Raw genomic sequence first — 16,010 nt, 5'->3', positions numbered from 1 at the left:
GCCTGGGCCACTCATGGACATCAATTCTCTTCATTTTACACCACCCCATTGTTGGTCTGACAGTGTAATTTTTAGCTCATCATCCTGAGGAAACACGCACCTTCTTCACAGTTTCAACTTTCCGGCAGAGAGGTGTAGGTTTTCCTCCCAAGATCTGTCTCTGTTTATTTTCCCATTGATCCTTACCAGACTGCCAGTCCCCACCTCTGAAAAGCATCCTAACAACATGACGCTGTTGCCTCCACTGCTAGATTTGTATCCCACATACTGCTTAGTGTTCAAGCTAAAAAGGTCCCATCTTTAGTGTCATCAGACTTTGTCACATCTTTTCAGTATCTACAGTACAAGTGACCTTTCAATAAGAATCCCCACCCCCCAAAGCCAAGCTTCTAATTTGCCCCTCTCCCATAAAGAATACCTTGGAGACAGCAGAACCATTAACTTCCTCTCCCACCACAGTCACCGACTTCTACCACTCGATCAGGGCAACAATTGCCGTCACAGTAACTTCTCTGCCAAGCACCATTACAAGAAGCAGCCTGACCTACACAGTGTGGCTGTCGTTTTACATTTTTTCCACTTCCACGTGATGGACTGCACTGAGCTCCGAGGTACGTTCAATACCTTTGAGATGGTTTAGCACCCTTCCCCATATCTCTGCTCCTCCATACTTCTATCCCAAGTTATTGGGAATGCTCTTTGATCTTCATTTTGGTTTGGTCTGAGGAAGATCTCTATCTCACTTGGACAGAGGCAGTGGTGCTGTAAGAATTATGTTTCTAGACTTCTCTAGCGCCTTCAACACAATCCAACCTCTGCTCCTTAGGGACAAGCTGACAGAGATGGGATTAGATTCCTACCTAGTGGCATGGATTGTGGACTATCTTAAAGACAGACCTCAGTATGTGCGTCTCGGGACCTGCAGGTCTGACATTGTGGTCAGCAACACAGGAGCGCCACAAGGGACTGTACTTTCTCCGGTCCTGTTCAGCCTATATACATCAGACTTCCAGTACAACTCGGAGTCCTGCCATGTGCAAAAGTTCGCTGATGACACTGCTATTGTGGGCTGTATCAGGAATGGGCTGGAGGAGGAGTATAGGGACCTAATCAATGACTTTGTTAAATGGTGCGACTCAAACAACCTACACCTGAACACCAGCAAAACCAAGGAGCTGGTGGTGGATTTTAGGAGGCCCAGACCCCTCATGGACCCCGTGATCATCAAAGGTGACTGTGTACAGATGGTGCAGACCTATAAATATGTTGGAGTGCAACTGGATGATAAATTAGACTGGACTGCCAATACTGATGCGCTGTGCAAGAGAGGACAGAGCTGACTATACTTCCTTAGAAGGCTGGCGTCCTTCAACATCTGAAATAAGATGCTGCAGATGTTCTATCAGACAGTTGTGGCGAGCGCCCTCTTCTACGCAGTGGTGTGCTGGGGAGGCAGCATTAAGAGGAAAGACGCCTCACGCCTAGACAAACTGGTGAGGAAGGCAGGCTCTATTGTTGGCATGGAGCTGGACAGTTTAACATCTGTGGCAGAGCGAAGGGCGCTCAGCAGGCTCCTATCAATTATGGAGAATCCACTGCATCCACTGAACAGGATCATCTCCAGACAGAGGAGCAGCTTCAGCGACAGACTGCTGTCACTGTCCTGCTCCACAGACAGATTGAGGAGATCGTTCCTCCCCCAAACTATGCGACTCTTTAATTCCACCAGGGGGGGTAAACGTTAATATTTAACATTATACATAGTTATTGTCTGTTTTTCACCTGCATTATTATCAATCTTTAATTTAATATTATTTTTTGTATCAGTAAGGTGCTGCTGGAGAATGTGAATTTCCCATTGGGATTAATAAAGTATCTATCTATCTATCTATCTATCTATCTATCTAAAACTGCTGGGCCTCAGCCAGAGGGGAGATGTATCCTCATAAATTTACTGAGAACAGGTGAGTCACCACATATAGACCATATCAAGAAACAGGGAGTTCGCTCATTTTTAACTTTTTTTTTTAGTCTTTTGTTGAAAGGTTATCAGTTCATTCTTTACAAATTTAATGATACATTATGTGTTGTCTTAGTTTAACTCCAAGTTTTGAATCCAAGACAATAAAATGTGATAATAGTTTTAGCGGCTGAATGCTGTTTTTACGGCACTGTACATACAAAAGGTGAAGCACAAAAATTGTGTGCTGTGCATGACAAGGCAGTACACCTAGTCGGGTGAAGCTACTACAAGACCCAGTGCAGAGGAGACCGGTCAAATTCACTGCAACAGCGTATTTCAATTGTGGACTTGTACTTCATACAAATTCCTACCACTTGACATGTGAGGGGTTCATGGAATGATATTTCACTGCAGGTACCCTTGCAACATACACAATTCAGCTGTTACAGAAAAAGTGTGTGCTACTGCTTCTGTGAGCCATACTCCAAAATCCTCCATCTGTATATCTCAGCGTTTGTCATCAACATGGTGCACTGTATGGGAAGACCAGTTCCTACGTTAACGCACCATTTATTACAATAGACAGGGTGTCACAAATGTCATGTCAGCATGCACTCTATGATCTTTGGGCTTGTTTTCCATACCCCAGCTGTTTATATATTTACTCATCAATAGTTGGTCTGATTTTCAGTCAGCTTAACTCAATAACACACAAACAACTGGATGACTTCTATTCAATACTGAACACATTGTTTAAACATCTCATCAGTTATGGACGCAGCCACCACTATAAATCTTCGGAATCCCAGTAATCACCACCAAACTTTTCCTGAATCCATTGATCAGACTTGCATAAATTTTGAGTGCAATTAATATTTCTGGAATTCATTCTGTGAGCAGCTTTTCAGGTCATGCTGTGTCGTCTAAATTGGGGTGAAGGCTGGGCTCTAACTTGGCCATTCCAGAACACAGATGCACTTTGATTTAGACCATTCTGTTGTTGATTTACTTGGGTGTTTTAGATCATTGTCTGCTTCTATCACCCAAAATGTTCATATGACTGACAGCCAGGGTACCCTGGCATTATCCTGTAAAAATTAATGATACAATTGGGAATTCATTGTTGTATCTGTAACAACAAGCTGTCCAGACCCTGCGGCAGAAAGGCAGCACCACACCATGATTCTCCCTCCATTCTGCCTCATTGCTAGGATGAGGTTTTAGTGTTGGTGTGCGGTGCTTTTCCTCCATTAACAAACATACAAATGTACATTTTTTCCCCCAAAGACTCCAACTTTTGTTCTTTATTTCGCCTTATACAATTTCTTGTATTAGGAATTTGTTAGTTTTCGCATACCCTTTGGGGTTAGAGCGTAGGGTCAGCCATTGTACAGCACCCTTGGAGCAATCACAGGTTAAGGGTCTTGCTCAAGGGCCCAGCAGAGTAGGGTCTCTTTTAGCAGTGATGGGGATTCGAACCGGCAACCTTCTGGATACCAGCGCAGATCCTTAGCCTCAGACTTTTGTCTCATCAATTCACAGAACGTGTCCCAGACGTGCGCAACATTAAGGTGGATTCCACCTACAGTGCATCCAGAAAGTATTCACAGCGCATCACTTTCTCCACATTTTGTTATGTTACAGCCTTATTCCAAAATGGATTAAATTCATTTTTTTCCTCAGAATTCTGCTCACAACACCCCATAATGACAACGTGAAAAAAGTTTACTTGAGGTTTTTGCAAATTTATTAAAAATAAAAAAACAGAGAAATCACATGTACATAAGTATTCACAGCCTTTGCTCAGTACTTTGTCGATGCACCTTTGGCAGCAATTACAGCCTCGAGTCTTTTTGAATATGATGCCACAAGCTTGGCACACCTATCCTTGGCCAGTTTCGCCCATTCCACTTTGTAGCACCTCTCAAGCTCCATCAGGTTGGATGGGAAGCGTCGATGCACAGCCATTTTAAGATCTCTTAAGAGATGTTCAATCAGATTCAAGTCTGGGCTCTGGCTGGGCCACTCAAGGACATTCACAGAGTTGTCCTGAAGCCACTCCTTTGATATCTTAGCTGTGTGCTTAGGGTCGTTGTCCTGCTGAAAGATGAACCGTCGCCCCAGTCTGAGGTCAAAAGCGCTCTGGAGCAGGTTTTCATCCAGGATGTCTCTGTACATTGCTGCAGTCATCTTTCCCTTTATCCTGACTAGTCTCCCAGTTCTTACCGCTGAAAAACATCCCCACAGCATGATGCTACCACCACCATGCTTCACTGTAGGGATGGTATTGGCCTGGTGATGAGCGGTGCCTGGTTTCCTCCAAATGTGACTCCTGGCATTCACACCAAAGAGTTCAATCTTTGGTCACATCAGACCAGAGAATTTTCTTTCTCATGGTCTGAGAGTCCTTCAGGTGCCTTTTGGCAAACTCCAGGTGGGCTGCCATGTGCCTTTTACTAAGGAGTGGCTTCTGTCTGGCCACTCTACCATACAGGCCTGATTGGTGGATTGCTGCAGAGATGGTTGTCCTTCTGGAAGGTTCTCCTCTCTCCACAGAGGACCTCTGACAGAGTGACCATCGGGTTCTTGGTCACCTCCCTGACTAAGGCCCTTCTCTCCCGATCGCTCAGTTTAGATGGCCGGCCAGCTCTAGGAAGAGTCCTGGTGGTTTCGAACTTCTTCCACTTACGGATGATGGAGGCCACTGTGCTCATTGGGACCTTCAAAGCAGCAGAAATTTTTCTGTAACCTTCCCCAGATTTGTGCCTCGAGACAATCCTGTCTCGGAGGTCTACAGACAATTTCTTTGACTTCATGCTTGGTTTGTGCTCTGACATGAACTGTCAACTGTGGGACCTTATATAGACAGGTGTGTGCCTTTCCAAATCATGTCCAGTCAACTGAATTTACCACAGGTGGACTCCAGTTAAGCTGCAGAAACATCTCAAGGATGATCAGGGGAAACAGGATGCACCTGAGTTCAATTTTGAGCTTCACGGCAAAGGCTGTGAATACTTATGTACATGTGCTTTCACAATTCTTTTATTTTTAATAAATTTGCAAAAATCTCAAGTAAACTTTTTTCACATTGTCATTATGGGGTGTTGTGTGTAGAATTCTGAAGAAAAAAATGAATTTAATCCATTTTGGAATAAGGCTGTAACATAACAAAATGTGGAAAAAGTGATGCGCTGTGAATACTTTACGGATGCACTGTAACTTCAGATGTACAGCAATGGTTTCCTTTGTGGTATTCCTACATGAACACCAATGTTGTTCTTTGTTTTTCTTATACTGCATACATAAATGGAGATTGAGAAGTTCAGGAAATGTCTGCAGATCATCTGCTGCTAACCTAGGTATCTTTTTCATTGCCTTCAGAATTGTATGCTGTGCACTTATCATGATCTTTGTAAGACATCCACTTCCAGGGAAAGTGGCATCAGTCCTGAATTTATTGCACATGTAGAAAGCATGTCTAACTATGAACTACGGAAGCTTATTAGGGCCACAGTGGAAAAAAAAAAACTAAATGTCAAGAATAAAGTCAACCTGTTGACTTTATTCTCAATATTTCCACTTCATGCTCGCCGTTTATGTCGAGATTAAAGTTGACATGTTGGCTTTATTCTCGCAATTTGTCATTACAGTAGAACATCGTAAACTAAACTTCATCTTAAAATGAATATTTACTAGATTTTCTCAAACCCCGTCATAAATTACTGTATGTAGCGCATGAAATGCTTTGTGCTAAGTGTTCCCTGCGCCATGTTAATCGCTGTACGTGCTTCTTAAACTGACTTCCCGTTGCACTAAGAGGAGGCGCAAGCAGCGATCGCCGCACAGAATCCATTCACTTCATGATATTCCTGCTCTCTGAACATTTAGAATGCTAAATTAAATGATAAATACTTGATATTTTCATGATGAAATGCATTAAAGCAGGTATTAATCATGTGGGGGCACAGTGGAGTGGAGGTTGCACTGCTTTCCTGTTGGGTTTACTCAGGGTGCTTCAGTTTCCTTTCAAAGTCATGTAGGTAGTAGGGTTTTGTTATGCTATATTGACCTTAGGGTATGTGTGTGCTCGTATTCACCATGCAATGAGCTGGCGTACCATTCAGGATTTGTTCCTGCCTGGCACACGATGCTTGCTGGGATGGGCGCAACCCTGAATGGATGGCATAATTAAAAATGTATAACGAAGATTTTTTAAAGTTTATAACTAGTTTTAATTTCACAAAAACTTTTATCGTGTGGTGATTGGTTATGTTGAGAAAGAAAAAGGAAGGATAGGAACTGCGGGTTTGGTACGTCAGACAGACAGCACACGCATGCAATAAAGAAAGCACGCTCAGAAGAACATTCATTGAATTCTGTGTTCGTGTCTCCAACAACCAGATCACAAACCCAACATTTACACAATATGTAAGTTAAACCTGTGCGATACTTATTCATACATCCAGTTTTTTGGAGCCTCGTCACACCTGCCATAAAGTTCTCTACACTCAACGTACACCTGGGGACCCCTTACTGCGAGGGAGCAGCACTACCGCCACACCACCGTGCATGTTTAATACCTGCTTTAATGGATTTCGTCATGAAAATGTTATCAAGTATTTATCTTAGCATTCTAAATGATCAGAGAGCAGGAATATCATGAAGTGAATGGATTCTGCGAGGTGATCGCTGCCTGCGCCTCCGTAGTGCAAGAGGAAGTCAGTTTAAGAAGCGCGTATCGATTAACAACTGGGTCGGGGAACACTTAATACAAGGCATTTAATGTTCTACATAACTTATAATGGGGTATGAGAAAATCTAGTAAATTATTTATTTTAAGATGAAGTTTAATTTACGACATTCTACTTTAATGACAAAATAAACTGAGAATAAAGTGGACATGTCGACTTTAATCTCGACATTTAGTTTTTTTTTCTTCACTATGGCCCTAATACGCTTCCATAATGAACTGATGAACATCCAGTTCTTTAAAAAAAATACTCTTGAAGAATTCTCCAATTCTCCATTTCATCTTCTAAGGGTATTTTGTTTGATGTTTCTTCTTTGAAAAGAGCATCTATCCTAGCAGCAGTCAAACAGAGTCTTTTTGTGAACAGAGCACCCCCACTCTACACCTTCAATCCCATCTCACTGTCCGAAAACTAACTCCAATTAAATTTACTGTCATTAGTCATTAGCCTTGGGGTTCATATACTTTTTCCAGTGTGGACTACGAATGTTTAAATGATGTTTTCTGCATGAACAAGTAGTAGTACAGAGGTTTTGTGTGCTATTAAATTTAATCAGTTTGTGTCTGTCTATCATTGTGACTTAGTACAATGTCAGACCACATTAGTTGAGTAATTAATGTAGATATCCAGCTAATTTGTGTTCAAAACCCCATAAATGTTTAGCTCAATAATACGGTCACAAAGTGCCACTGATGTACCAAATAAAACACCTCAACTGTGTAACAAACACATTGTTTTGAGCCAAACAGAACAACTCGATTGAATGCTCTATGAACATGCATTTGAAAGAGAACACAAAGAGTGCATGTAATGCGAGTGTCATCCAATGAAACAAAGTAATAGCTACATTAGTAAAGATGAATAAACATAAGAATAGATATATACTGTATATCACGTTGAGAAGTAGTTCAAGTATACAAGTTTTTTCCCACCGCCTGAATGATTCTGAAAGCCGGAAAGTGCACAAAATTCAACACAAACCAACTGCTTTTTACCTAAATAGTTGAGATAAATTTGTTTCCTGGAACAATTATTCCTAGTGGATAAAAAAAACCTGTGTCTAGCACTGGGTTTAACCTACCTCTGAAACAGATGAAAGCATAAACCTCTTCCAATAATGCTTAGTAAGGCTGAAAAACATACAGGAAAAATTCATAACTCATCTATGAAACAGTGCAGCTTCTTGAGCTCCATATACAGTTAGAACAAGTGTTTCATATAAGGTACAATGAGAAAAGTCACTTAGGGCCATGTCACATTAGATGACTTTACCATTGATTTTTATTGGTAGACCTCATTTACTAGGCAGTCAGCAGCCAGTCACTTAATCTGACAAGTCTTACTTCAACTAATCCATGACTCACTCCAACAAAACCAAATTGGTTTGAATGTGTCTTTAGTTGTAGTGGAGGGCTCTGTGCGCAGGAGAGCTGACACCCAATGAATGCTCATCCGTAAGTACAATGATCAAGTAAAATGTAGTAGTGAGGAATAAGGAACATGAGTGTTTTGGATCTTGCAAATAGAAACGAGGCTGATCTGTCTGATATCACGTGTTTTACGTATCACAACAAAATGGAAAAAAGAAAAGGTATACGAGATTGTAATTCAACTTGCTATTCCTGTTAAATGTTTGTACAGTACCAACTCTGTCACGCAGCATGCTATTTGCTGACAGAAAAAGGGGTGAGCAGGATTGTGCTAGAAAGTCAGCACATAGTCACAACATTTAACACGCTCAGTGATTTTCATTCGTATAAGCTAAAATGGTTCAGCCAACAGATTAGTATTGGCAGATGGGAAGTCTGACATGCCCTCAGACTAGAAGTCGCATAATGTGACATTGGCTTTAGGCTAACATGAGAAAACTAACAAACTCACACTTGCCTAATACCATGTAGAGTCCACACTGAATTTGCAACTAGTAAAACTATAAACTGTGCACGGCAACTACAAATGTCTGCAAAGATGACGGAATAAAATTACTTAATAAACCAGATACACCACAGGTCAAAATTAAATCATGTATTAAGTGGAAACATCTTACTCTTCAGGTTCTAGTAAAGCAGAAATGTGTAAAGTGTCAAATTCATTCATCAAAAAAGCAAAACAGATGGTGTACAGAAATCTTAGCATAACCTCCTTCCCTTCATCCACACCAAAAGGTATTAAGAACTGAAAATCAAGAGGTGAACTTATTAAATTTTTTTTTTTTTTTTAATAGTGTAACTTTTAAAGCCCCCGATGAACATTAGTCTTATGTTTCTACTCCCTTGGTGACTGTACAGAGGATAGGGACACTAAGGTTTCTCATCTGCTTACATCCTGAGCTTCAAGTTAAACTGCAACTGCTTACCTTTAAATAAGCAGTTTTGCAGCTTCATCTTGGAGATAATTCTATTTGATACAAAGATTTTTCCTATTCCAAACATATATAATTAAAAAAAATACATCTGTTTTATTGTACAACAGAAAAAAGGAAAACAAAACCTGCATATTCAATATTTTTAATATTATTAATATGTATATTTTTCTGCATTAGAAATATCACTATTTTTCTTTAATGAAGATGAACTTACACTAGTGTAATGATAAATTTTTGCCCAATCACTGAATTACAATATTTATACATATAATACAGAGCAGATTGTAATTTCAAACAATATTAAAATAAATGCTCAATAGATACAAAGAATTTTTTTAAATCTTTAGCAACGTTATAGCTTTCTGGGAGTCCTTTTCACACCTTTAAAGCCATTATCTTCTAACATTAAACTATTAAGTGCAAACAAATTTTTGTATTTTTTTTTTTTTTTTAAAACTGATTGCAGCATCCAGCTCATTTCACAATTTCAAGTTGGAGAGTAATGATTTTCAATACCCAAGTGCATCCAGGCTGTCTCCAGACAAATTGCATTCAAATAAAATAAAATAAAATAAAATCAGTGCCAAGTACACAATGGTGAGTTTACTGAACAGATAGTTAATATTGGTGGAATTTGTTCACATCTTTTAGCATTCCCCTGTTCCGTTTCTGTATTCACAATGAACTAATGATTAAATTACGTTAAATTTGGAGATAAAGTGAACACTGAACAGGTAGGAACCAAAGACAACATGGTTTTCAGCTTCCTCAAGTTTGATATCACAGTTCTAAAAGTAAGAGGATAAAATGAAGGAATCACCAAAGCCACTACACCCAACCTTGTATGTGTTATGTTTAGGATTATGACAAAATTATACAATGTACCACCTCCCCCACCCCCACATGCCAGATGATACCAGTAAGTAAACCACATCCAATTAAAAGGGGGAAAATAATAAGTAAAGAGATGACACAAAAATCCCAACAGAAAACCTCCTAAAGCTCTGAGGATGAAGAACAGTTCCTGGCTCTGGTTTCAATGTCATTACTTCTCTGTTTGTGGTGAAGGTTTCTTAGCAGCAGAATTGGGATGGCTATACTACAGTTCCACTGGGAGAGTTGGCTTGATTTTGTGAGGACAATAAACCCTGAAAAGGAAACAAAATGCAATGACTATTCTTCTGCATATAAAACACTTAAACAGCAAAACTGCGCCCAATTTCCCAGTCCATTAAATTCAATTAATCAGTTAGGTGTTTACAATAAAAGCAAGTTTTTTCACACTTTCAAGGTCCACCCATCCATCCATCCATATAGCAGTCTGTTGAAGATCAATATATACCTTTCATGGGGATCTAAAGTGATGGCACAACAAAGACTGCAACATTACAAATGTATTAACAACTGCAATAACGTCAAGAAGAAAAAAAACAAGCATATACTGGTACATTGAGATGAAAACTAAAACATTAGTGTTCAATTTATACTGCAACAGTATCAGCAATTTGCTTTGTGATATACCACAAAAAAATCAAATGATGATTTCTTTTGTTTGGCGCTCTGAGCCTGCACTCAGTGAGGTGTGCTACACAAAAGTCAACTTACTTACATTCCAATGACAAAAAAAAAAGATTTCTGGTTATGAATGCCCTTAAAATATTGCTTAAAATGCAACACATTAATCAGACTAACTTAAAGTTTACCCTGACCACTGCATACAGTGAGCCCTAAAGTTGATCAAACACTGTATGAAATTAAATACCCTAAACATAAATATGTCTAAAAGCTTTGGACAGTATTTTATACAGACAACAATTCCAATCCCACTGTATAATTGTTGTGTAACCTAAGTAAGGAAATTAATGCATCAGTCCTTCAGTTACAGAAATATGGAAACAATTGTAAAATGTTCCTATAAAGTACCTTATACGTTACATCTACTCGGCATTTTTCCTGGTCAACACTGATGTTGGATAACAAATTAGAGAAAGAAGACTGGCTTCATGGATAGATGTCTGAAGTTGCTGTGTTTCCTGGCTCTCTTAAAGATGATTCACCCTGAAACACCAAATTCTGCAATCCAGATGGACTAATTTTTTTCCATTTTAAAATTACATAAATCATTAGGTAAAAGCTGATCTTTTATGGTAAACAGCATGTGGTGCATGGATCATGGCAATAAACAGCTCACCTGTGCTGGAGTGTTTAATGATTAAATACTGCCAATTTTACTTTCCAGGTAAAGGTCTGTAATGTCTTCCTGAGTGCTGTCTAAATTCCTTCACAAGCCAACACCAGTACTGCACTGAATGAATTGTACAATATGATTACCGACATGAATGTTAACATCCAGAGGATATTATTTATTTTTGTGGTGGAAATCAATAAGGCAGGTTTAAAAAAAAAAAAAAAAAAAAAAAAGCAAACCACCACTACATACCTATAAGACACTTACTACCTGCTACTTCATATTGATTCACCTTTTATTACTCCTTCTACCAGCAGAATAATACCACATTGCTTGGGAAAAGTGGCAGAGAAATAAAAACAAAAAGCTGGGGTCTTTATATTGGGACATGTTTAGAGATGTGACTGAGTAACCCAAGTGATAAAAAGAAATGTGTGAATGACTGAGTGTTTATAAGAATAATCTGATTATTTCTTAATAAGAAAGCATGGATCACCAGTGATTTTAGGCTTGCAGTAATACATTTATGGTTGGGGATATGGAAAGCACTGCTGATGCATATAAACTGTGCAAAGAAATACAGATGTTTATGGATTACAAACTAAAGTTGTCCAATCACATTCATTTTCTCTCCTGGAGAAACACTTTCTAATGCACACTTTCATCACTACACCACATAAAGAAAAGCATCTGTTTTTGTGAGGGAAGTATTAATTATTTTTAAGCAATCAAACGTTCATAAAGGTTCTGTTCTCAGTAGAATTTCATTTTGGGGTTAATGATCTACAGCATCCAATTCAATAAATGTTTTTAGTGACGACTTTAATGCCTTCCAAAGGGAAAAGGAAAAGAATATGTGTATTGTCCCAATTATCAGAAACCAGTGGACCTTGTTCTCTTACCTGTGGGAGACAGGTATGTAAGAATTTCATTGTATTTATGTGCACCTGAAGAATGTGTATTGGGACAGAGATATTATAGGACCTGTGGGGCTGTAGTTATGGTGCTGCGCTGAAGGTGGAGAGTGACAGAGAAGGAGCTCAGATGATGTCACCAGAAAGTGCTCCACTTGTGGTGCTTACATGCCCTCACCCTTCGCTCTTATTTATTAAGAGACTTTTTCCTATTATGATTCATCTTCCCAAACAGAATGAACTCCTGTCCTGTCCATTAAACTTAATATGTGGCCTTTATTTATTAAGAAAGCACAGCTAAATGTATAATGCCAAAAGTTAAAAGAATTATTGCCAGTTACTAGAACATTGTTAATGACTCCTTTTAGTGAAAGAGCACCTCTGCAGTAAGTTCATTTTTCATAGAGAGATAAGGCAACTTCTTCCTACTGCTTAAATATGACAGCACAGTAAGACATTAAGCAAATAATGCATCACTATGCAGGGCCACGCCCAAGCCCAAACGTTAAACGCTGTTGCTGGACTACATAGTAATGTGTGTTAAATATGTTTCCTTAAAAGATATGAACATCTTTAAGAATTGCAGGCGAAGTGGTGGCTCTGAGGGTAGGGATCTGCACTGGCAATTGGAAGGTTGCCGGTTCGAATCCCGTAAATGCCAAAAGGGACTCTGCTCTGTTGGGCCCTTGAGCAAGGTCCTTAACCTGCAATTGCTGAGCGCTTTGAGTAATGAGAAAAGTGCTATATAAATGCAAAGAATTATTATTAAGAATGAGAAGTGACATTGTCAAACTTGACTAATTCAATTCCAGGTACCAGGGTGCCCAAGTTTATTCAGGAAGCACTGGGTCTAACAGATTAATGACAATCCTCTCACTTCACTATCATTATTATACATGGTTTACTGGGATGAAGAATTTCTTCACCCCATCCTGCCTTTTTCAGTTTGCACACTTGGCTCTATAAACTCTCCAGAGGAGGAAAAAAAATACAAAATAAATCCACAATACTTAGTGGAACAGATGGAGAAAAGGATGAAGAGAGTTGCTTTACTATCCTCTTGTCAATTATAACCATAAACCAAACTACATTTATGCAGAGTTTCTTCTGGAAGAAAGATGGAGAAGACTTTCTTTTTTAAGTGAATGACTTATTAGACATTGTCAGTGTGTGCTATGTGATTTCCAGACCAATATACAGAATGTCATTTGATAACAAGCACATTGCACTCGTTACTAGTTATGCTAAGGTTTTTCTGACCAGCTGTATATGTGGATATCTAAAAGTAGAAGCATGGGACTGATGTAGTGTTTCTTAAAGCTACAGTCTCAAGTACAGGCTTGTGCAATACTAATTTCATCGCTCAGCTTCTTTCATTGAGGAGCCTACTCATATTCATCTTAGACTCATGTTACTGCATTGAAGATTATTAGCACTTTTTCTAGCATATGCACAAGTTTCAGTTTTTGGCAAATTGTCAACATGTTTTAAAAATCACAAGCTTGTGTACAGCCTTTTTTATGATAACTACTATTGAATACAACTTCATAAGAGGTTTACTAGGTTTATATCAGCAACATTTAACCCATGTATGAAAAAATAAAAATACTAATATCCAATCACCTACCCTCAAAAAGGTGCCTAGCAGGCACATGCAGTTAGTCCACAGTGACACAAGGCATCAGCACCAACATGAAAATAACATTTTATTTTCTGCATTCCAAAAAGAGTGCATAGAAGAGTTGCCCAGATGTCTGGAAAAAATAGGAGTGGGGGATCTTATCAAATATGTTCTCTTCTTAAGCAATGCATTAGAATGTTTACGCTTGTGCACAATATACGAAGTACAGACACAAGCCGATTGGTCGAAACCAGCATTTCCTTACATCAGACTTACATAATGACCAGAAAAGTACGAGAACCAGTCACTATGTTGTCAATGTGGTAAATCTGCAGGGGTCCTCCACTGTACAGTAAAATAATCAATAGCTATCACCAATATGACTCATATTTGAAAGAGATATTACTACAGAGCTAGCATCCCTACAAGAGTCAACTGAATCTTGTATCTGAATTTGAGTACTACAGGAAATATTTACTCTCTCTCTCTCAGGCCGACATCAAGAATTGACTTTTTAAACATTTAAAATGTATCCAACCATACTGAGCATCTACAGTATAATAATTTAATGTAATGGTGATAACTTCCAAAACATGTACAAAAATACAGCAAAGAATTAAATGAAAAAGTCATAAAATCTGTTTTGGAGCAACACAATGAACCACTTTCTAGATAATATGAATTAAAGCTTAGGTTTTAATTTCAACTTGAAAACAAGATAATTAGTAAGTGCTGGCCATATTCCCTCCTTCTGCTTTCGTGTGTGTAGTTTTCTTTGTCCTAAAAAAATTACTTCATAATAGCTGTTTTTCTGTCAAAATACATACTCTAAAACACAGGTGTCAAACTCCAGTCCTCGAGGGCCGCAGTGGCTGCATGTTTTCATTCTAACCATCTTCTTCATTAGTGAGCCGTTTTTACTGCTAATTAACTTCTTTTGCTTTAGTTTTAATTAACTTGACTCAGGCCCCTTAATTGTCTCTCTTTCCTTAATTAGTAGCCACACAATAATGAGACATCAAACAAGCCACCATATGACCATCTCACCTGTGCCCATCACACAATATCTGAAAATAAATAAAGGTGAAGGTCTCAGTAAGATTGATCTCTCAGGTCACCAAAACATTTTGAAAATGTTCTTAGAAAAAACAGAAAAAATCAACAGATTTGGAAATGTCTGCTGTGGCAGAATGAGAGCAGCAACAAGCCATTGAATTAAATAACGAGTTTAATTAACAGCAAGAATCAGCTTCTCATTAAGAGACTGTTTGGAATGAAATTGGTTGGGGTTTGAAATCCCAGTTTAGCTGGTCATTTGTCGGCTCGTTTCACATCTCATTTCTGTTTGGCTGCCATTTAATGAAGAAAGGTGGAAAATACTCCTTAAAAACAGGGCTATTGAAATGAAGGGAAAAGGAGTTAATTAACAGTGAAAACTACTCACCGATTAGGAAAAGGGTTAGAATGAAAACCTGTAGCCACTGCCACCCTCCAGGCCTGAGTTCGACACTCCTGCTCTAAAAAGTCCAAAGATGGATGCTATTCACTAATGGCATCTTTAAGAAAGTACATTTTCACTGCTATAGTTAAACTCTATAATACGGGCAGAGCGTATGATGCTATGAACACAATCTAGAATTGTCCAAAAATATAGTAAATATGATCATCTTTTGGGTGTTTTGACATAGGACACTTAGCTTTTACTTTAAATCTACTTGTGTGGATATACGCATATCATTTTCAAACCTCAAAAAAAAAAACAAAAAAAAACAACAGTTGTTTAGAAGCCACTTAAAGCACAGTGAGATTTGGTTTAAAGTGGAGTTCTCAATCCTGGTCCCAATGTTGCCCCATATCTAAAGTACTTTTTCCTTCAATTAGTCAATTTATTCAAATGCCCAATATAAAAAGTGTGCAGATTAAGTAGACACTTCGTTATAGAAATATCTGCTTACTGCTATCAATTCTTTGGTTGTCTTCAAAGACTATAAGGTTAGAAATTGCAATTAAAGCCAACGAAAAATAACATCACTGGCATTCACTCAAATTAAAGTAACTTATTAATGAGTGGACAGTATTTAATATTGTTGTTAGGAACCTGATTAAAATAAACATATCACTGTTCTCACCTATGGGGGATTACGTACCAGGGTTGAGATATACTCATAAGAAGAAAACAGTATACATTATAAGGAACCTTATAAATTT

The 16,010-nt window shown here is 38.6% G+C and overlaps 1 protein-coding gene across 2 annotated transcripts in view; it reads right to left on the bottom strand.

Moving 5' to 3' along the window:
• Positions 1–9,207: 9,207 nt before the first annotated feature.
• wdr20a (WD repeat domain 20a) overlaps positions 9,208–16,010 on the bottom strand; it is a 59,620-nt gene continuing 52,817 nt past the window's right edge. For both annotated transcript variants that reach the window (XM_028821165.2, XM_028821164.2), the window contains exon 4: positions 9,208–10,227. In XM_028821165.2, coding sequence (XP_028676998.1) covers positions 10,174–10,227 — 54 coding nt within the window. In that variant the 3' untranslated portion in view covers positions 9,208–10,173. The remainder of the gene's footprint in view (positions 10,228–16,010) is intronic.

The sequence above is a fragment of the Erpetoichthys calabaricus genome, chromosome 16 (genome assembly GCF_900747795.2).
Source record: "Erpetoichthys calabaricus chromosome 16, fErpCal1.3, whole genome shotgun sequence".
NCBI lineage: Eukaryota > Metazoa > Chordata > Cladistia > Polypteriformes > Polypteridae > Erpetoichthys > Erpetoichthys calabaricus.
This window is presented reverse-complemented; position numbering and strand designations above follow the sequence as displayed.